The sequence below is a fragment of the Heliconius melpomene genome, chromosome 12 (genome assembly GCF_056956725.1).
Source record: "Heliconius melpomene rosina isolate 202511_hmr_F chromosome 12, ASM5695672v1, whole genome shotgun sequence".
NCBI classification, from domain to species: Eukaryota; Metazoa; Arthropoda; class Insecta; order Lepidoptera; family Nymphalidae; genus Heliconius; species Heliconius melpomene.
The window spans coordinates 15,211,003-15,232,472 of record NC_140400.1 but is presented as its reverse complement, the minus strand read 5'-3'; the positions used below and the strand labels follow the sequence as shown (position 1 = coordinate 15,232,472).

Here is a 21,470-nt window from a genome sequence, read left to right as displayed (position 1 = left end):
CGTATTAGCTATAATGTATATTTTTTACATAAAATATTAAAAACCATATTTATTTAATTATTACCATTAAAATAATAAAAAAACGGTGTCTTAATATAATTTATCTGAATTGAACAAACATTAAATAAATATTTATATTTGCTAACTTATCCTATTGGATACGTACACGTCACTTCTGTTTATGACAAATTTGACTTTGCTCTGTTGAGTCACCGATATTCTCGAAGTAATATTGCGGCATTGTATTTCATTTATCGTCAGAATTGTTTCAAACAGTACGTTATATATATTTAGGGATCGTCTTCTATTTCAACAGTGAATTTTTAAAATCCATCATGAGTCTCCAGTGGACTATCATCGCCACATTTCTGTATTCAGAAATAGCATTCGTGCTGTTATTGACTTTGCCGATCGCCAGCCCGGCAAGATGGAACAAATTCTTCAAATCGAAGTTTTTAGCTTATATAAGTGGGCAGGCTTCGATATACTTCGCGATCTTGATCGGGGTGCTGATTCTGTGCCTGCTTGATGCAATTCGCGAAATGCAAAAATACTCCAGCATTGAGTCCTCGGATCATCAACATTTGGATGCGGAAATGCAAGGTAACATGCGCTTATTCAGGGCACAAAGAAATTTTTATATCTCCGGAATCGCCTTATTCCTTCTTGTTGTTATTCGCCGTTTGATTCAAATGACTTGTGAGTTAGCTGGGTTATATGCTCAATCTGAAGCCAACTTCCGTCAAGCGCAAAGTGCTTCTGCTGCTGCGAGAACTCTCCTTGAGAAACAAGGTGCAGGTGACGAAGTTGCGAAGAAAGAGGTTGAAGAGTTGAGAGGACAAATTTCGATTCTAGAAAAGGAGTTATCTAAAGAGAAAAAAGATAAGGAAGCTGTTAAATCTCAAGCCGAAAGCTTAAATCGTGAATATGACAGGCTCTCAGAGGAACATAGCAAATTACAAAAGAAAATCACAATTGCTGGCGGTGATAAGAAAGATGATTAAATTTCTATTTTAAAATAATATCTAACATAAAAAACAAGTAATGGTAAATATGTCTTAAAATTTATGGTAATCATAATTAAATTATCAAATAAACTTTAAACCTTGTTCACTATAATGATGTAATGCTTTGTGATTCAACATAGGCCTTGAATATTTGTTTATCTTGAATCTATTATAATAAGATATTAAGGGCATTAAAAATGTTCTTATATTTATAGTAAAGCAATTTTTATAAAAGAATAATGTAGAGGTCATTGTGGCCCAGTGGCATATTGTCTGATTGTAAATGCAACTTGTGGGTATTATGCCTACTCGGGGGAATGAATTAGTTTCAATTCCTTGTTCTGACACCATATTGAGGTGTGGCAGAGTGGGTGTTGCTTCTCAACTTTGGGTAGCTGAGTATCTTGACACTCTGTTATATGTGGAATATAAAGTGAAGTTAAAAAAAATCATATAGATATGAAGATTATTTTATATTGAATAATATGATAAAACTTTGTAATTAGTCAAACTGGGAATGAGGAAGTTTTTAAACTTGTATTGTTTTCTATTATTGTAGGAATTTGGTTGAAAATGTTTTACTTAAAAACCCTTATATCCTTATAAAATCTTCTTTATATGAGATAATTACTTCAAATTAGTAATTATTATAATAAAAAGTCTGATTATATTATGTTATTTGCTTTTTTTATAGAATGTATTAAAGTTCTTTATTTTAGGTTGGATTGTTGTTTTTTTTATAAATAAAACCTAAATTTGCTTTTTTCTTTTGGTGTTTTAAAAACAGTACTCAAGTAAATTGTAGAAAACTGCATTTTGACTATTTTTTTATATTTTTCTGTTAATTATTAACTAAGTAAAGAACAAAATAAAATATTGCTTAATATTAAAATATATGTGTTAATTCATTTACTAATGTGTATGTTAATTTTGCATGGTTAGGTTTTTGGTGTGTGGTTGAATTAAAAAACTTTATTTTTACTTTGTTTTTTTATTTCTTTCTATTTACTTAATAAAGAACTTAATTCTTCATGTATATGAAGAATTAAGTTCTTATTTTAATTTGAACTATAATCAACAATGATTCCTATATAGTGTGTTTACAAATAATTAGTACTTATAGCTTACAAAAAAGTAACTTTTTTTAAAAAAGTTAATCTGCAATATGTAACTTATTTATTGGTAAATTTTAATAATATAACAAACCTCTTTGCATTAGGAACATATAAATATATATAATGTGTATATTTTATAATTACATTACAAATTACAATTCATCTTTAATATTAACTCTGTATTTTTCATTTTCAATGAAACCAAGACTGTCCCAGAATGATTTTTGTCCGAAGTCAGCATTGCTTTTCATTTCTATTTTATTAGGACCTGCTATATCTAGGTAGTTTAGTTCAGGTACACCTGGTTTCACTTGTAACCACTCTGGTGCATTTGGTATTCTGGGCACCCTGCAAAAAAAGATTATTAATTATTATATACCTATGGTGTATGCAAATGAGGGAGTTCGATCCGTGTTTTGTGTTCTGATTAATATTATCATTTTAAAGATAATATGTTTACATTGAAAACTAAAGTTGCCGCTAATTTAATAATAAATATACAGCAATAGTTTTTTTATTTAAGATTGAAATAAAACAAACAAAATGTTAACAAAACCTAACCAAAATATGATTGCGAAAAGTGCATTTAAATCGGTTGAACTATTTCTGAGATTAGCGTGCACAAACGCACAGACAAATATATTTTTTTAAAAAATCATTATTTTGCTTTTATTTCATTGACAAGTGCCAATTTTTATACAGTTACATTGTTTTTAAATAAAAAAAAACTGTTGATCTCACTGAACTGAACTGAAACACACTCCAAAATGTCAATAAGGTTGATGCAGAGCTTTTGGCTGCGGTGCCAAAACTTTGCAACGTTACTGTTTTCTCAAATCTATAGGATATATTGTTGTCATACTTATATGAATACAACTTTCTATATTTATTTAAAGTTTTAATTCGTAGGTAATTTTTGGACCATGCTTAGTTACTAGTGACCTTTGTTCTTGAAGAAATAAAAAAAATAATAAACACAAGCTTACCCATTAGTCATATAACTGTATATCATATCAAGAAGTGCTTCTCTCATGTTAAGATCCTCTGCCCTTGCTCGCGGTTGGTCTTCGTAGCTGAACAGCAGGATTACATCGTCAGCGTGGCTTACACCTAGTTAATAACAAATGAGGTATAATTTTACGACTCAAAACACAATCAGGCTGTCGTGGCGCTGGAGCACAAGTGTGTGACTGTAACGCTACGGTTGTTGGTTCGATTCTCACTTGGGGGACTGGATTATTTATTAATATTTCCGTTTCTTCGCTCTTCTACCAAAGCAAAAGCTCCAATGCCAGCAAAAAGAAAAAAAAAGGAGAAAAAAATTGTAGATTGAATAAAAAAGATGCCTATTATAATATGATAATAGTTACCATAATTTTCTTTGTTCTGCGCCATCACATTCGACAAGCTGGTCTGTCCGTTGAACGAGTATCGGTATACGTAGGTCGGCTCGCCTGACTTTTGTGCATGTAGCTGTGCCATCTTGCCTACGTTTGCTACGAAGAGACGGTCGCCGAGAGCCTGAAACAGTTTTATAATTATATAAAAATATTTTGTAGGTGGGATTCCCCCACGAGGTGTCTTAATGTTCTTGGTGTTCCAGGTTCCTTCTGCTGTGTGGAATACTACGTGAAGCTGAAAAACAAAAATTATTATGAAATATATTTTACCTGAACCAATTGTGCATATGTGTCTTGACCAACAGGTTTTCCTCTCAAGTAGTGATCTTTGATCTTTTTAGCAACGATCGGTCTCAGTTCTAGAGGCAAGGTGTCATTGTACTCAAAAATATTACTCGCGAGGTATTCCCATCTGGACTCCAACTCGGGCAGGATTGTTGGATCTTTTTGGTAAACTGTCAAAGAAAACATTTCCATATTTATATGAAATCATCAAAAGAATTATTTAAATACATAATTATACCAATCAATACGATGATTTAGGTGTTAAATTTGTAGTTACACGAAAAAAAAAGTATGTCTACTATTTTATATTTAAATAAGTTGTTACCACTTATTGGGGATTGAACCCATAACGATCGTATGTACGATCAGACAATTCCAAGTCGCCAATAATGGCCTCATTAATTAAATAATCTGTTTAAAACTTAAAAACGTAAAGGTATTTGTATTATAAATATACAACGTTAGTGTAATTTGTCCTTAAGTGTAATTTAATATTTACCTTGTGCATAGGAGACTATTGTTAGAGACATAAAAGATAAGATAACCAACCAAACACGATGTTACATGAAATGAATATGCGAGTAAAATGCACTTTACTTTTCTGTATTTATTAGATAAAAAATATTTAACGCATGGGAACCTAGTAAGAGACACTCCGTTTTTCCGGCCGAATTCTAGGGGCATTGTGAATTGGGCCGCGGACCTCAAAGCCGGGTTTTGCTTCGACACTAGAGTGAAGAAATGAAAATATTAAATACTTATTTCATTTTCTAGAATGGGAATCGAACCCATAACGTGTCGTGTTAAAGCCAGACGCTTGTAAAAATACTCCGTCTGGCCTCGATTGTTGCCTCGACATTGTTCTTAGTAAGAATTTTTAATTAACGTATCATTATTTTAAAAAAATGATCATGAACATCACACAATAAAGACAACATAATGATAAAGTAAGTAATTAAACCAAAAATTAAAATATTTAGTGACAGTTCGTGAGAGCGAATACTTTTATTTCGTTTATTTAGAAAAAAATGATCGTAGCGGGTTTATAAGCTAGACTAAATTAAAGATATCTAACGATAAAAATCTTAAAATCATAGAATTTACAATTAAAAATATAGTTTTTACCAGCAGCAGGATACAATCCTTCTTCAGATGTCACAGATGTGATGAGAGGTGATCGTTGCATGTCTCCAGCTGCAGTTGCAATATACGGGTACTTGGATAGGAAAGGTTCCTTAGTGCCTGCAGCTTCTGCGGTTGGTGTGAATATCGTGAAGAGGTTTACTCTCCAGTCCTGTAGGTTTACGATTATTTTTAAAGTTTTTAGAGTTCCGTACCTCAAAAGAAATAATTGAGGGATTTGAACCCGCACTTTGGAAACTGTCTGAGCACTCTGACCGCAATGAAATTCTGCAAAATATTGAACAAATATCACTCTCTTTCCAAACGATAATTCTAACGATCTTTTGGGTAGCGGAAGTTTGTAAAAATGACCCTACAGTGATGCTAGCAACATAAATAAGTTGTGACAAGGGCATAACAATTGTACAAACATGAGTGTCACTAATGTTTAATGGTCACATTATTTTCATTTCTCTGCTTTGTTAGAAAGCTTTGGATCGGCGGAATGTGGGGCACGGAGTGTCTTAACACTAGGTTCCCTCTGCCTACCCTGATGTGTGCGGGATACAGCGTGAAGCTGATTTAATTTATTTGCTTTGGTAGACAATGAACGGCGTTAAGTTTTCAATGCAATATTTATACATATATATTTTTATTTGGGTAGTGTTTTTTTTTCTAAAGTATCGAAGGTGTATAAAGATGTTAATAATAGCAAGCTACTCACAAACATCTCAACTTGGGCTTTAACCAGTACTTCTGCAGGTCTGTACTTCAGGCAGTCCGCCATTTCGCGGTTCGTCGAAGTGGGGCAACCCACTATAGAAGAAAGAGCTTTGGCTTTCTCAGCTGGCTTCGTCGCGTGAGTCCAGGAGCAGAACGCGGACCCACTGAATGCTATGCCTCGGTGGAATGTACCTTGGGATTGAATAATATATTTTTTATTTATTTCATATCGTAACTCACATCTAGCGAGACAAGAACCTTGTGTCAAGGCACTGCATTCTTTCACTTTCCGCTCGAATTCGAGATATTAAGTCGAAATTTTATGCAGTATTGTCCTATCTTCTTTTGATATGAATTTCAGAAAGGTATACATATAATTTAATCATATCTTTCCGTATTAATAAGATAAGGATTTTTTTAAAATTTAATTTGGGGGTTGAGTAATAAATACAAAAAGGAACAGGCAGAAACAGTACAAAAAGGAACACCAATAAATACCAAATTGGTATTTAAAAAAAAATATAATTTTTTTTATTAACCAATATTTTATGACAAAAATGCCTTTTAAGTTTTTTATGAGTATAAGTACTTAATTCAAGGTTACGCGTTGCTAAGCATGCAACCGATCACAGTTTTTAAATAACGAAATTGTCAATCAATTCCAATTACCTTACCTTACCTAATTCTAAACGTTTGTCTGGAATAAAATTAAAATTCGAGAAAGTTAATTGTATGGAAGTTCTTTTTGATATATTTTTTTAATTTTTTAGTATTAGTTGCTATAGCGGCAACAGAAATACATTATCTGTGAAAATTTCATCTAACTATCACGACTCACGAGCCGTGTGTCACCAGGCTGTATCTCGTGACAGATGGACAGTTGGACAACAGAGTCTTAGTCATAGGTCTCCATTTTACCTTTAGGATAAGAAACTGTAAAAAGCTCTATATCCTAAAAATATACATGAAAAGCGTAATAGTTATTTTAAGGTTCATCGGTCGTTTACCTGCTTCCACATATATATGTAGATGGTGTGTGGATTAATATAAAACACTTGTTCAAATTTCATATTAGTCTTAGTTCAAGTCATAATCATAATGTTTCACAATTTATACTATTTTCAATAAATACTCAAGTTCAGCTGGTTGTTAGTTTGTCATGAATAGTATTTACACACAATGACTCACCAATCCCCTAAAACTTGACTATGTAGAACAGTATTTTAGACTTAAAACACTCTGTTCTACACTTATTTTTATATTTTAAACAAAAAAATATATATAGAAAAGCTTTATATAGTCTGTAAATTAGATAATTAAAAAAATATATAATAAATATATTTCAGCTAGCTTTTTTTCTAAGAACCCTTACCTCGTGATAATGGTGACAGGTAGTGATAATGAACACTAGCACCCCCAGCGGAACAGCCAGTCAGTGTAATGCTGTCAGGATTACCACCGAACATCATTATGTTATCTCGAACCCATTTCAGGGCAAAAGACTGGTCTTTTAACCCGGTGTTGCCTGGTATTACTTCGTCGCCTGTACTTAGAAATCCTGTGAGGAAGAGACTGACTTGAGATGACATTGACTTTATTTTTAGAATAGTTGATGAATGATTCATTATTTACGGATAAAAATATTATTAGTTCATCTCCTCTGATACAAAGGTTTCGTTAAGACGAATTTGGGGATCGGAAGTATCATAATACTGGATTCCCTCTGCCTTTAATTACTATTTTCTTATAAAAATTAGAATTCACACTACAGTCATAAATAATTGCAACACACAGAGTCATTAATCAGCATTTAACTAAGGCCGATACATAAATTTGTTCCGGTTTAATGCTAATTAATCGCCAAGTGTAATCGTAAATCGCCTATAAATGGAGATTATATAAATCCATAATAACTCGAGTACTCGAGTATAAAAACGCCCTGTATCTTTGTGCCCCTGCCACGACTGGCCTCAAACATCACGCAGGTTCTTAAACAGCCCATATTTTAATAGTTCCGTTCTCCACTTTCCACCAAATTTTCTAGAAGTTGTGCTGTTAATACTTAAGTTATTGGAATAGCAAAAGAAATACATATAATGAATGAGGTCAGTTGTAGCGTAGGGCCACAAACTGTAGCTCGAGTAAAGTTTTACGCGGCGTTGAGCTCCGCCTCTCAGACACAACGGAGTGTCTTAACACTAGGTCCCCTCTGCCTACCGTGCTGTGTGCGGGATACAGCGTGAAGCTAAAAGAAAATACAATAGAAATACATATTTTGACATTACCTAGCGGCCCCAATCTGTAATTAAGTGTTACAACCACAACATCTTTATCCATAATATGTGATGCTTCATACAAGGAGCCGCTCCCATACATGTAGGCGCCGCCGTGGATGAAGATCAGCACTGGTAGAGATGCTGCGGCATTGACGTTTGGAGTGTGCACGTTCACGAATAGGCAGTCCTCGCTTCCTGTTTTGAAGAGAATGGTATAAAATTTTATTAGACAGAGGTGTTAAAACACTCTTTTAAGAGGTTTCCGCTCAATCTTAGTGACCCAAATGGAAATCGAACTTACAACCGTTGCGTTTACAGTCGGAAAATAAAAAACCTCTAAACTGCAACAACTCAATTATTCAATTATAATATTGGTGTTTCACCAGTACTATTTGTGTTTTACAACAATACAGAATAAACAGAATGTTATTTATTGAATATTTCAGTGTGGAATTAAAAGAATAAACATTTCCTACAGTCAGGAACGAGCCTACAACCATCACATGTTGTCAGATTACTCCTTATTGAGCTACGAGGACGTAAAACTAACTTAAATATTCTGAAAACTAAAAAAATATCTATTTCTAGACTTTCTAGTTTAAAATTCAAATACATGTAGCAATAACAAGAAATATTTTTTTTGGTACCATTTAATATTTTATGAAGAAATAAAATCTTTACAAGCGTATTATTCTTATAGATGAATAATTATAATATTTTCGAAGGGTTCAAACATTCACGAAAATATTTACAAAGTATAATTTATTCATCCATATGAATTAAAACATATTTGAATTTTTGTCCATTACTTATTTTAATTTGAATTAAAACAATAGAAGCTATGATAGATATTACAATAAAATTAAAATTGTATATCAATTTTTATACATTATTCATGTATAAAAAATTATCATAATAATTAAGTCTATTACGAGAATTTAAAACATATTATGGAAATATTTGTTTATTATATAAAAATTTATTTATTTATTTATTAATAGTTTTATATATATAAAATTTTTTTCAGATTAAATGGAGAGTAGGTAAATAGAACATTACAGCAGAGGAGAGCCTTGGAGCCTAGCGTTAAGACATTATGTTCCCATTAAGACACTTCGGTTCCCCATTATCCGCCGACTTCAAGAAGCATTGCAAGATAGGCGGAACTCAACGTCGCACTTTGCCTTGTTACCAGAGCGGGGAAATGAAAATATAAAAAAGACTCCTTCGAATGGGAATCCTTCACAGATATACACTTCTGCCTCATTTTGCTTTTCTTATTTATAAATGAAAAATAATTGTAACATAATATGTAACAATTATTTCCCTTGTTTTCACAGTCCACGCGAACGAGCTTACGGGCTATTACTTGTAATATAACTTTTTTTATTTCTAAAAAATTTAAAGGTCTTTAAGTTTATGCCGGATGCCCCTCGTATTAGTAAAGAACGTCAATACTAATATTTAAAGAGTCATAAACATTACATTAAAAAGTAATTTATAACGTTAGTAATACAGTAAGAGATTGTTACAAATTTACTTTTGTTATTTATTCGTGACTAAAACATAAATAGTTGGTAATATTTCTTAAGGCATTGCATGTTAAATATCTTATTTGTATATCTTTATATCTTTTATATGTGTAAATAAAATATATTTAAATAAAATGTTTGTCACAATTAAAAATATGAAGGTACAATCTAAATATAATTATGTAAATAATTTGAACACGAACAGCCTTGACCTATTGCAGTGATATGTAACTAGTTAGTCTATAAGTTATAAGTGACGTAGCTAGGTAACCTAAGACCTTGGTGTTAAATATTAATTACTAAAACCTGTCTAAGAATAAGCTTTCTAGACTTTTCTTCGTGAGTTTACAAATTAAGTTCTTTCATTTGACAACGTCATTTTGCTGGCGGCCATTTTGTATAAACCACTTCTAATATTCCCTCCGCCTACCCTGTGTCGTATACAGCGTATAAAGAAAAACATAATAAGTTACCAGTCACTTTATCTTCGAAGGGGTCGTATTGGAGGCAAGCGGCCAGAGGTTTCGTGGCATCCCATACTCCGAGCCAAGGTTTTACTTGCTGAGGTTCCTGTAAACAAAAATGATTACAATATAGTCTTGATAATATATTTAAAAAATATATAAAATATTCTAAAAGTTACTTAAGACCTACTTTATAAAGCATTATTTTGGAAAGTTCCAGGCCAGACGTGGCGCAGTGACTGTAAACGCGACTAGGTATAGGCAGAGATACATAGAGTTAAGACACTTCGATCTCCACACACCGCTCAATTTTAGAAACATAAGTATCGCATAGTGGAACTCAACGCCGCGCTTTTCTCGTTATTATTGCAAGAAAATAAGGTCTAAAATCTCATTTTTTTAGATTTTTCTTGACGCGTAAGTAAATATAAATACCTACTTGTTAACTTGTTGTTTGTATTTTAATTCAAGGTGAATGATAAATTAAAATGTCATTAGATAATTAGTTTTACAATTACTTAAGTTATTTTTATCGTTAATTATATACATTTTGTCAATTTATGGATTTGCTTTAGCTTCACGCTGTATTTCGCTTGAATCCCAGGGTAGGCAGAGAGAGCTTAGTGTTAAGACACTCTGCTTTCCACTTTGCACCGAATTCTGGAGGCACTACGTGTAGAATGGCGTAATATCTATTAATTTTCGATGTTAGAGGTACACATTCTTTTATTTAATATATGTAAATATATATTATTTAGGAAACTACCTGTAAAAATATTATATTCCTTTTCACTATTGATCATTTTGCAGGGTAGTCTGAGATATTATCCGTTTTCATGTTTCCGTAATTTTTATGGACATTGCTTGCTAATTGGTATCTTTTTTATTTAGAAAATGGTTTACTTATACCAAATTCTAAAAAAAATACGCTACTGCACGCTGTTCCCCACATTGCAAGATAGGTTGAAAGAACATTCTGTTGTATTCTTGCCGCCATATTTGCTGCTAGTGCAGAGCGGGGAACGAAAATATATTAAATATATACGAGTTTTTTTTTTCAAGTGGACAATGAACTGAACAAACGCTGTCCCGTTACATCTAGACAGCCTCTAAAACATCATTGCTAATCATTCTTTAGTTTGATTTTTTTTACTTTCTCGAAAATACCTCACGCCGTTATCCATATTTTATAAGTACAACAGACAATTATATATCAATTTAATAATCAAATAATAATTACGCTTCAACTTTCATATTAAAATAAATATACATAACATTTGAATATACACTTACCCGAAATCTATATTTTCCAACTGGCGGTCTGGCGTAGGGTATACCGTAAAAACTGGCATAGTTCCTGCCCTTAGTTGATACCTTCCACACCCCTTGTAAAACACCGTGAGCAACCCTTACTAAGGGATTGGGACCCTGGCCGCTGACTGATACTGCTACTATAAGAAGGAACAGAAATATTTTTATAAAACCCATTTTTTTAAGTATGCGCGTGCGCACGCGTCTACCACCCTTCTTCTACTAAAGTAAAGCTACTCTTTCACAAACGCTTGCTTGGCTTGAATGCCATTATCACGCTTGCGCGTGCGTTTGTACTTAGTATATTCCGGTCAGGCAAGCATGACACGCGGGGATGTCAAAAGTTATTTCAGCTCATGCGTTATTGGGCTTATGTTTCCTAGGGCATTCAGGATTTAGTGGGAATGAATATGCAGGATCTAAGCCATCCAGTGTGGCACTTTAGATCACTTGTCTATTTCGGCTCTGGATATGTTGTCTCTTGCACAAACACATTTGGATGTGTCGTGGACTGAATTCTGGGAATTGTCAAAATCTCAGAAAGGTAATTATTATGCTACTATACAACCTAATATCCCAAAAAATACTGAATGGGAGGATTCAAGATCAGGGTCAGAGACCACTCACTGTGTGAATGTGACCTGGACGACGGTTCCCTTCCTCACTTACTTATTAATATACCTAATTGAGATTTTTTTATTACTCATACCTAGGTTAAACAAGTAAAAAATAACAAAAACTGTTAAAACAAGATTTGTATTTATTATTAACGAGCAGAATTATTAACACAATTATTAATAAATTGACAATTGTGGTTTTAGTAACCAGAAGTGGTGAATATTAAAAGTCAGGAAACTTTAATTATTATCGAATAAACTAAACCAAATTACAATTCTCGCTCTTACAATTACAATAACAAATACTCGTGAGATTAGCGATAATTATAACAATTAGCTTTACTTAGTCATATCTTTATAATCTCCTAGTTTTACAATTATACCTTGTTGTTCTATTTTGACATCTTAAAACTGATAATTTGATTTGACCCTGTACTACTGCCTCACGACGACGATAAAAGTAAATTAATCAATTACTTCACATGATAACGCTATCAATATATCATATTATAATTATACTTAATATACATATTTAGTAACTATGCTACATTTTAATGATAAGATTACAGTTCTTGTATTTAGACTGTTCCTTAACATTTTGTGAGAAAATTGCTTTCTACAGGGATTTTTTTTATATCATCTTACTGGTGTATTAATTAGGATGAATTATTTTAAAAATGTTACAAAGTAGTGTTGTTCTTTTAAATTTTGCATTTATAATTAATTGAAACTAGCATTTTCGGTGCGGTTCCCAGGGGCCTTTGTCTACCCTGCTATGTACTGGATGCAGCGTGAAGCTAAACAAAAAAGTAGCACCTACAAATCATGGTAACATGTTTAAATCAAAATAACTACTAATAGGAATATCTATTTTTTTACCTTCACGCTGTTTCCTGTGTAACGGGGTAGCCAGGGATCCTAGACTCAAGATACTCCGTTCTCCGCGCACCGCAAAATTTAACGTATAAATACGTTTAAATAATGTGAACTTTACAGCTACTTAAACGGCGCGACATTTCGCGAATATTAGGTTAGGTATTGTAGGCGTAATAGTATCTATATTTCCAAGTGGGCCTGGCCTTCAGTGGATGAAATCCACTTTTCAATATGGTACAAATTTAGTAAAAAAATTGTCAAAAACAAACTTTCTCGATTATAACTTTGAACAGCGGCACAAGGGTGTGACTGTAACGCGAAAAGGTTCTAAAGCGGTCACAGGTCACCCTGCCCCCCCAAATGCAGCACCTATGCCTAAAATTTAATATAAAAATCTAGATATCTCCAGAAAAATCATTTAGGTATATTATATCATACGTTAAATGCCTAACATAGATTAAAATAAACTTAGGATTACGAAATATAACGCCATTTGTTATCTAAATAGAAAAGACAAAGGTGACTGACAGATAAGCCAACACGCGGCTAGAAAATAAATAAACTATTTACGTTCAAATGTATCTTGCAATGATAATAGAGTATTTAAACAAATATAATAGTTTTTTAATGTTATCATGTTTGAAGTTACCACATTTATATGGACTTTGAATTGCTTAACCTATTAACCTAATTATAGAAATCATATTTTAGAATAACGGGCTGAGGTGGCTTGGGCACTTCGAGTGAATGAATTATGAAACAATAACGAAAAATATTTATGAAGCAAGAGTGAGTGGTAATAGAGACAGAGGGAGACCTCGGTTGATATTCGTATAACTCCTGGAGGGCATGTATGAAGAAGTCGATGACAGTGGACGAGGTGAAAAAGGTATGTACATACCGTGACGTTTGGTGCTTCATTCACTACGGTTATCCCGAAAAGGATAAAGCGGAGCTAAAAAAACCAACCTTTCGCGTTTACAGTCACAGTCGTTTACACGGGGGCCCCCGCCCCCGCGCCTCAACTGGCCTAAATTAAGATAAATAATTTATTTCTATCAAAGAGGGGAATAGAAACGAAAATATCTGCAGTATTTAAATATTTAAAGTTTAGCCTTTACTTGTAATTACAGTTATGTTGTAAAAGCTGATTTGACAAATAGTTTCTAAAGCTTGAAATTGCTTGACTGTAATCTTTTACGGGTCCTTCATTAAGGCCCGCCAGATTATCTAATTTTGTAAAGGCTATACTGTTGATATTTTGATCCAAAGTCAAATAGGTTATATAGTTCTTGAGAGGCTGATTGTAAATACGTTGGTTGTGGGTTCAAGCCCATTTGGGGGAAATCTTTATTTTCATCTCGCCCTGGTAACAAGACAAAGAAGCAACATTGAATACCGACAAAACACGCAATGTCAACTCTGCTTATGCGGGATACAGACTGAAGCTAACAAAACATTCACCCGTAGGGGAGTCGAACATACTACCACATCTATCGTTGATACTTTGGAAGGTAGGTTATTATTTAAATTGGCACGGTACTATTTTATTAATATGGCTATTTCCAAGCTTGACAGCCAGTGTATTTAGAACTAAATAATTGCGCGAGGGCCGAGTACGGCTTTCATACCCCATTTGCCAGTAATGTGTTAAGTTTTATTAGTAACTGAAATTTCAGCAAGTAAACTTCGTACACACGACTGGCTTCCAAAAATATACTATATAATTAATTAAAAATTAAAACAGCTTTACGCTATAACCCACTGACAGCAGGGTACGCAGAAGGAACCTAGTTAAGACATAATTAATTATTTACCCTTATAATAAAAATGTATATTACCGCCACAATATCATGTTACTTTAACTACGTGTAGTTGACTTTCCTTACCTATAAAAGATGAATATATAAATTGCATATCGTATTTCTGTTCTGCAACTTCTGTTTGTTGAAATGTAAAATTAGTCGTTTGAACCGTTTCAGTATTTAAATGAAGTCTGGGACCAGCACTATCTGCATCCACAAGTCAATTATACATAGTTTTAAATGACATTAAACAAGCATGAATTTGTACTGATTTAAATATTTATTAAAGTGTGACCTATTAATATGTAAATCTGGACTGAACAATTTTATAATATTTTTAAAATTATTAAGCTTATATTGTTTTTTAGTTTCACAGCACGGTGAGCAGACACACCTAGTGTCAAGACACTTCATTCTTCACTATCTGCGTAATTTTCTTTACATTGCGTGTTTAGTGGCGCAACTCAATGTCTTCGTAACTCAACTTTTTCGTACTAGAGCGGGGATATAAATAAAACTCATTCCCCTGAGTAGGAACAGAACCCACAACCGTCGCGTAAACAGGCGTTGCATGTTGTTCCTCCAATTATATACAATTATTTTATACTAGCGGACGCGCCGCAGCTACGCTTGCGTGTTTAGGGGTGAATTCTAATAAACCATGAAACATGTGTTCAATTAAATACTTTTAATAGTCTGAATTTCAAATTTTATAAAAATTGGTCCCGATTTAAAAAAAAATCAATACAAACTTTCAACCCCTTATTTGCACCCTTAGGGGAAGAATTCTAGAAAACCATGAAACATGTGTTCAATTAAGTACTTTTAAGAGTTTGAATTTCAAATTTTATAAGAATCGGTGCCGATTTTTTTTTTCCATACAAACTTTCAACCCCTTATTTGTACCCTTAGGGGGAAAATTCTTGCAAACGTTGAAATACGTATTCAATTAAATACTTTTAAAAATCTAAATTTCAAATTTTATAAGAATCGGTGCCGATTTAATTTTTTTCCATACAAACTTTCAACCCCTATATCACCCCTTTAGGGTTAAAATTTTTCAAAATCCCTTCTTAGTGGATGTCCAGATTACGAAAGTAAACATCTGCCCAAATTTCATGTTTCTACCATCAGCGGTTACGACTGTGCGTGCGTCTTACCTCAGTCAGTGAGGACAAGTCCTTTTATATATATAGATTATAAATTACATTATTTGTACTATTTATATTATTAATTGTGGAATATTTTTTAATGGATTTGTAGTTGTAATTTCTTTTTCTGTGTCGTGTCTTCTCCATAAGATCCTTTTCTGATTTACGAATCCGCTGCATATCATGGTGGACAGAACCTGTAGTTTGTCACTATTTTTTTCTCACTTTACTCATCAAATTTCTTAAATATTTCACTTCCTCGAGTAGGGATCGAACTCACAACCGTCGCGTTACAGTCACACTCTTGTGCCGCTGCGCCACTACGGATCATATTGAAGATATCAATTTAATAAATTAATCATCAAGAATAGATTTTGTTTATATATTTACATTGCATGTTAAAGTTATCTTTAGGTCATGCAGAATTGAGCACAAAGCAATAAAAGGTAAACATAAATTATCATCGTATTTATATACTTTATTATAGAGATTGACGAAACATTTATTAAAAAAACATCGTTGTTCTGATACTTGGTTGGTATATTTAGAAGGTAATTGCTTGATGAGTGGAACTTGTGAAGATTTTTTTAGCTTCATGTTGTTGAAGCTTCATGATAGAAAGTACGGAGTTGAGTACCGCCACTCAACACGCAATGCCTCGAGAATTCGGCGGAATGTGGAAAACGGAAATGTCAACGGGAACGGACACGGGGGATAACGCTAGTATTCCAGGTTCCCTCTGCCTAAACTGCTATGTAGGGAATACAGCGTGTACCTTAACTTAGCTTAACCTAACATCACGCTGTATCCCTAGCGGGATAGTCAGAGAGAACGAAGCGCCAAACGCTACGGTCTCTGCCTCGGTGTGCCAGTCCGAGTCGTACTTAACCAGTTTTATTATTTAATGAGAATGCTGTATTTCACTTTCAGTGCTGTATTTGCCAGTAAGTAAGTATAAACTATTTACATTACTAGCTTTTACATTACGTTAGTTAACCTTTTGGATAGTTTAGATACGTACAAAGTACATACATCGCGAGCAATGTATGTATAAATAATGTTGCAACTCGAGTTAAATCACCAATTTCGAGAGAAACTGTTTGATGAAATAGTGTAACAGAGCGAAATTTCCGAATTCCCAACTGTCGTGTAGGTACCTACTATAATATGTGCTTTGACCGTTGGTCCAAATAATCCATCGTCAGCAAATGGATGGTTGTTTGGAAACGTACGTTGCTCCGTTGCTTTAGTAGTCGCAATTGTTAGTTTTTGGAAGTTCCAGGTTCGATTTTCATGTCGATAAAACTGTTAGAGATTATATTATATTGATAGATTAAGATGTTTCAGTTATGAAACTTAGTCAGAAGACCTCGTTTTAATTATTATGTACTGGCATCTTGTGTCCAATATGTAATTATGTAAAAGCAGCTCATGTGCATATGAATGTGGTAGCTTCAACATTTTAAGTTTGGAATCCTAGTTTTAAGACACTCCGTTTCCGATTTTTTATTTATTTTCGAGACATTGCTTAAAGGGTAGACTCAACGACGCTTATTTGTCTATCAATGCGAGGAAAAGGAATCGAATCAATAATCATAGCGCTTACACTAAGACGTTGTCCCACTACGCAAGGATGGGTTCAATTAATTAGTTTTTTAGCTTCACGCTGTATCCCGCACATAACAGGGTAGGCAGGGGGACCTGAAAATCTAGTGGTAAACTCCATTCCCAATATGATATTTCCGTTCCCCACTCTCTGCAGAATTCTGGAGGCATTGCGTGTTGAGTGGCGAAACTCAACCGTTACCAGAGTGAGGGCATGAAATTTCCTCAAGTAGGAATTGAACTCACAGCCACACTCTAGTGCCCCTACGCCACGACTGGCCTCAATACGTAGTTACTAAACTACAATTTTATTTAGTTACCAAGTCACATATAATACTACGCGATGCTATAATATAATACTAGGTAGGTATATCTTATTTGTTTAAACCCATGCCCATAGGCGTGATAGGATTTACAGTTGACTTATTCCTCTATTGGATAGATTAATGACTTGAAACCTTCTACCTACTGTTCTATTCCTATTCAATCTACTCCAGTTGACAGAGTTTTGCGTGTTGAATGGCGTAACTATTAGTGTTCTTTAAAGAACAGAGCAAATACAAATGAAACCATTTTAGACGAAGAGACAATAAAACTAATCTTTCTATTATTATCGACAAAACATAATAAATTCATAATATGATTTCGTATTTTCCATCGCTTATAGTAAACAACCGCCAATCAGTTCTTAGTGGAAACAGACTTATAAATTGTTTACTCGTTTCTATTCTAAAAATAGTAACAATTACTATTCTTTTTAAAGACAAGGTCGTATGTTTGATGGGTATAGGGTAAACGAGGTCAAGAGGTGGCATAGTAATGTAGCTACTGTGGAGTACCTCGAGTACGTAGCTTTCTGTGCCGATAGACTAGAGCCTAGTGTTTCTAGAAAACTGCCTATTGAAAAATATTTGAAAAAAGCAGTTGGAATACGTATTAAGGATTAAATATAAGTATTCGTTTAGATTCACGAAATATATTATATTTATTTTCTTTTTAGTTTCCCGCTGTATCCCGTACATAGCGGGTTAGGCGGAGGGAACCTGAGAACATTACTTTCCGCCCAATTCCCCTTGAGTGTTGAGTGGCTAAACGCAACGCTGCACTTTGCCTTGTTACCAGAGCGACGTAATGAAAATATTAAATATGTTCAATGTTCATTTTATTGGGCGAGTTTGAGTGAGATATAATAAACTATCTTTTACTCGTATTTCGGATTAGGAGGAGAAAGTTGTTAAAAGAATTGAGAATCGAACTCGCAACCATTATGTATACCATCGGATTTCCACTTATCTAAAATAATAGAATTATTTTAATTATTTTCTCTATGCTGATAAATGTGAACTGAATAATGAAACCCGTGAACTATTATAATTCAAAATAAGCTACGTATTGTTTCCCTTTATATAGCTTCCTCCATTGTTGGTATTTAATTTTAATTATCTCATAGTTTCAAAGGATCGGGTACATAATATCTATTCAGTGCATGGTTATTACTATTTTACAGTTAAGCAGGGTAGGTAGAGAGAGCCTACTGCTGCCTACTGGCGGCATTGCGTGTTAAGTGGCGAAACTAAACGCCACATCTTGCTTCACCGTCTTGCTCCTTGTCTCCGTTTTTCACTTTCATCTCATTTTAAATATTGTTTAGTAGGTGGTGTACCGTGTAACCTAACGTCGCTAGGTCGAGGTATTTTTTTATAATAAACTAGGGTGCTCCGCCCCCTGCTCGCTTCGCTCACCAATCTGAGTTTGCTAACTACTAGTAATAAAATAAGTAATAAATATCGTTACATTATACGTTATATCGTGTACTTCAAAAAAGTCAATTTATTTTTATATAAAAATACACACATTTACATCTATCAACAAACTTCGCGTTTATTTTGATATGGGTTTTCGTATCTGTAATTCAAAATATTAAATAGATTATTGGGTATTTACATTCTTAGATAACTAAATTGTTTAGAATTATAATTTGTGAATGTTTAGGCAAAGGGAACCTATTATTAACATTCCTTGTTGAGTAGCAAAACAAAACGTCGCACTTTATCTTTTTACCAGAGCAAAGAAATGACAATAATTCAGTTCACCATTTGAGAATCGAACTAACAACCGTCGCGCTTACAGCCAGACGTAGCGCCACGGCCCACGACGACCAAGGTTATATTAATAATTCATAATAAAGTTAGACTCCATTATTTAAGTGAACGCTAAAATTGATCTGGTCATAAATATAGCTAAATATGATTGGCCGTAAAGGCTGAGGGTCCTGCAAAACGTAGTAGCCATTCCGAACATGTGCTATTATTTATTATTTCTAGTACAACCTATTACTATTGGATAGGTATAGTATGTCCATATAAAAAATAAAAAAAAACAAATAAAGTTTATTTAAAAAAACGGCGACAATAAATGCTTAAAGACTTTGGGAGACTCTGTTAAAGAAACGGTAACGACGGGTTGTGGTTCCTACTGTAATGTTTTAACACGAGGTTTGCAGGTATCGGTATTCGTTTAACAGCAGAATTTTTATAGAATTTTTTGAACATTAAATTTCTTGTAACTAACGTTCCTACACGAATACTTTAAATATATACAGTTTTAGCTGGAGTAGAAGAATAGTATCTATTCAATATTTAATTAGCTAAGACGGCCATATATATCGAGGTGGCCACTAAATGTTAATAACAGCGCTGATTTAACAGTACAGCTGTACACGTTTTATGTTAACACTAAAACAATAGAATTTTATATATGCTTTTAGAAGATTGCATTTTATATAATCACTATATACAAGTACCTATACTTTATATATAAATTACATACATTTTTTTAAAATTTGTTGTGTCTATCTTGCATATAGCAGGGCAGAGAGAACCTAGGCTCGTTAAATATGGGTTTAGGTTCCCTTTGTCTACCTTACTCCGTACTCAGATCTGAGATCGATCTTAAGACCGCTGTACAGGACGGTCATTTTTATATTCGTAGATTATTAAAACGGCATCTAAGATCGATCTCAGAGTTGAGCGTGATTTATAAATACGGTCTACTTTATGCAGTCGTGGGGCTAATCGTCACATGGCGAAAGCCCAACGCTCCATTGTACAAGAGAAATTAATTAATCCATTCCCCCGAGGCAGGGTCGCAAACCAACATGATATCGTTACATGAACAATTTTGTTAGCTTCACGCTGAATCCCGCTTATAATAAGGTTGGGAGAGGGAATCTGGGAGTCTGGTGTTAAGACACTCGGATATCCATTTCACGCTGTATCCCGCATACAAAAGGGTTGGGAGAGGGAATCCGGAAGCCTGGTGTTAGGACACTCCGTTTTCCATTTAGATACTTCATTACTCAATTTTGGTTTAATTCTTTAGGCGGAACGTCACGCTGTTCCTTGTGACCAGAGTGAGGAAATGGAAATATTAAATTTTAATAATTACATTTAATTATAATTTTACGCGTTACTTACAAATAACTTTAAAAAACTTAATTGATAGCATACTCTCTCGTTAAATGATCATTATTACTTGTGATTAATAGTTTGGATAGCAAAGTTTCGTCGCGTCTACAAAGTTGCTAACAATAAAAGTTGTAACAAGTATATTGTACAGAAATGATGATATGACGGTAGTATGATAAATCTGCCATGGTAGCGCAGTGGGACAGCGTCTAGACGTAAAAGCGCCTCTTGTGGGTTTGATCCCCACTTAGGACAACGACCACATTTAAATTATTGTCATTTATCTACTCTGCACGGGACTAAGTTCTGCCACTCTATAAACAATCTTTAAAAAATTCGACGGAAAGTGGGGAACGGAGAGTGTAGTACTAGATGCCCTCTGCCTACCTGGCTATATTGTAAAAGGCTGTATAAAAAATGAGCAGTTCCGCTACTCAATACACAATGCCTTCAGAATTCGGCGGAAGGTGGAGGAATGGAAGTGCCTGAATGGGAACGGCGTATTTTAATATTAGAATCCCAAGTAACATCTGTACGTCACGTGTATCCTGCTATATACAGGACTCAGCGTGACGTTAATTTTCATTATTATCATTATATATCATTATTCATAGAAACATGCCAATTAGTTTAAGAAATTATAACCACATCCAAATCTGATTTGTTCTGATCTACGAATATTCGCCGAGTTTTATGATGTTAAAAGATTAGGAG

General features: G+C 33.8%; 3 protein-coding genes across 3 annotated transcripts in view; 2 read left to right on the top strand and 1 right to left on the bottom strand.

Moving 5' to 3' along the window:
* Window positions 1–183: 183 nt before the first annotated feature.
* LOC146534126 (B-cell receptor-associated protein 31) lies at window positions 184–1,988 on the top strand. The gene has a single exon (XM_085193876.1). It carries the CDS (start codon window positions 336–338, stop codon window positions 1,002–1,004), a length of 669 nt encoding a protein of 222 aa, XP_085050002.1. The 5' UTR covers window positions 184–335; the 3' UTR covers window positions 1,005–1,988.
* On the bottom strand, window positions 1,979–11,489 carry LOC146534125 (venom carboxylesterase-6-like). The gene is made up of 10 exons (XM_085193873.1): window positions 11,218–11,489; window positions 9,934–10,030; window positions 7,938–8,123; window positions 7,025–7,210; window positions 5,654–5,844; window positions 4,933–5,101; window positions 3,793–3,977; window positions 3,493–3,643; window positions 3,109–3,232; window positions 1,979–2,470 (listed from the first exon to the last, which is right to left on the bottom strand). Exons 1-10 carry the CDS (start codon window positions 11,410–11,412, stop codon window positions 2,275–2,277), a joined length of 1,680 nt encoding a protein of 559 aa, XP_085049999.1. The 5' UTR covers window positions 11,413–11,489; the 3' UTR covers window positions 1,979–2,274.
* A 64-nt stretch (window positions 11,490–11,553) lies between these two features.
* LOC146534124 (uncharacterized) overlaps window positions 11,554–21,470 on the top strand; it is a 47,074-nt gene continuing 37,157 nt past the window's right edge. Inside the window, exons 1-2 of the mRNA XM_085193872.1 lie at window positions 11,554–11,779; window positions 13,440–13,617. The gene's annotated coding sequence lies outside the window, so the exon portion shown is untranslated. The remainder of the gene's footprint in view (window positions 11,780–13,439; window positions 13,618–21,470) is intronic.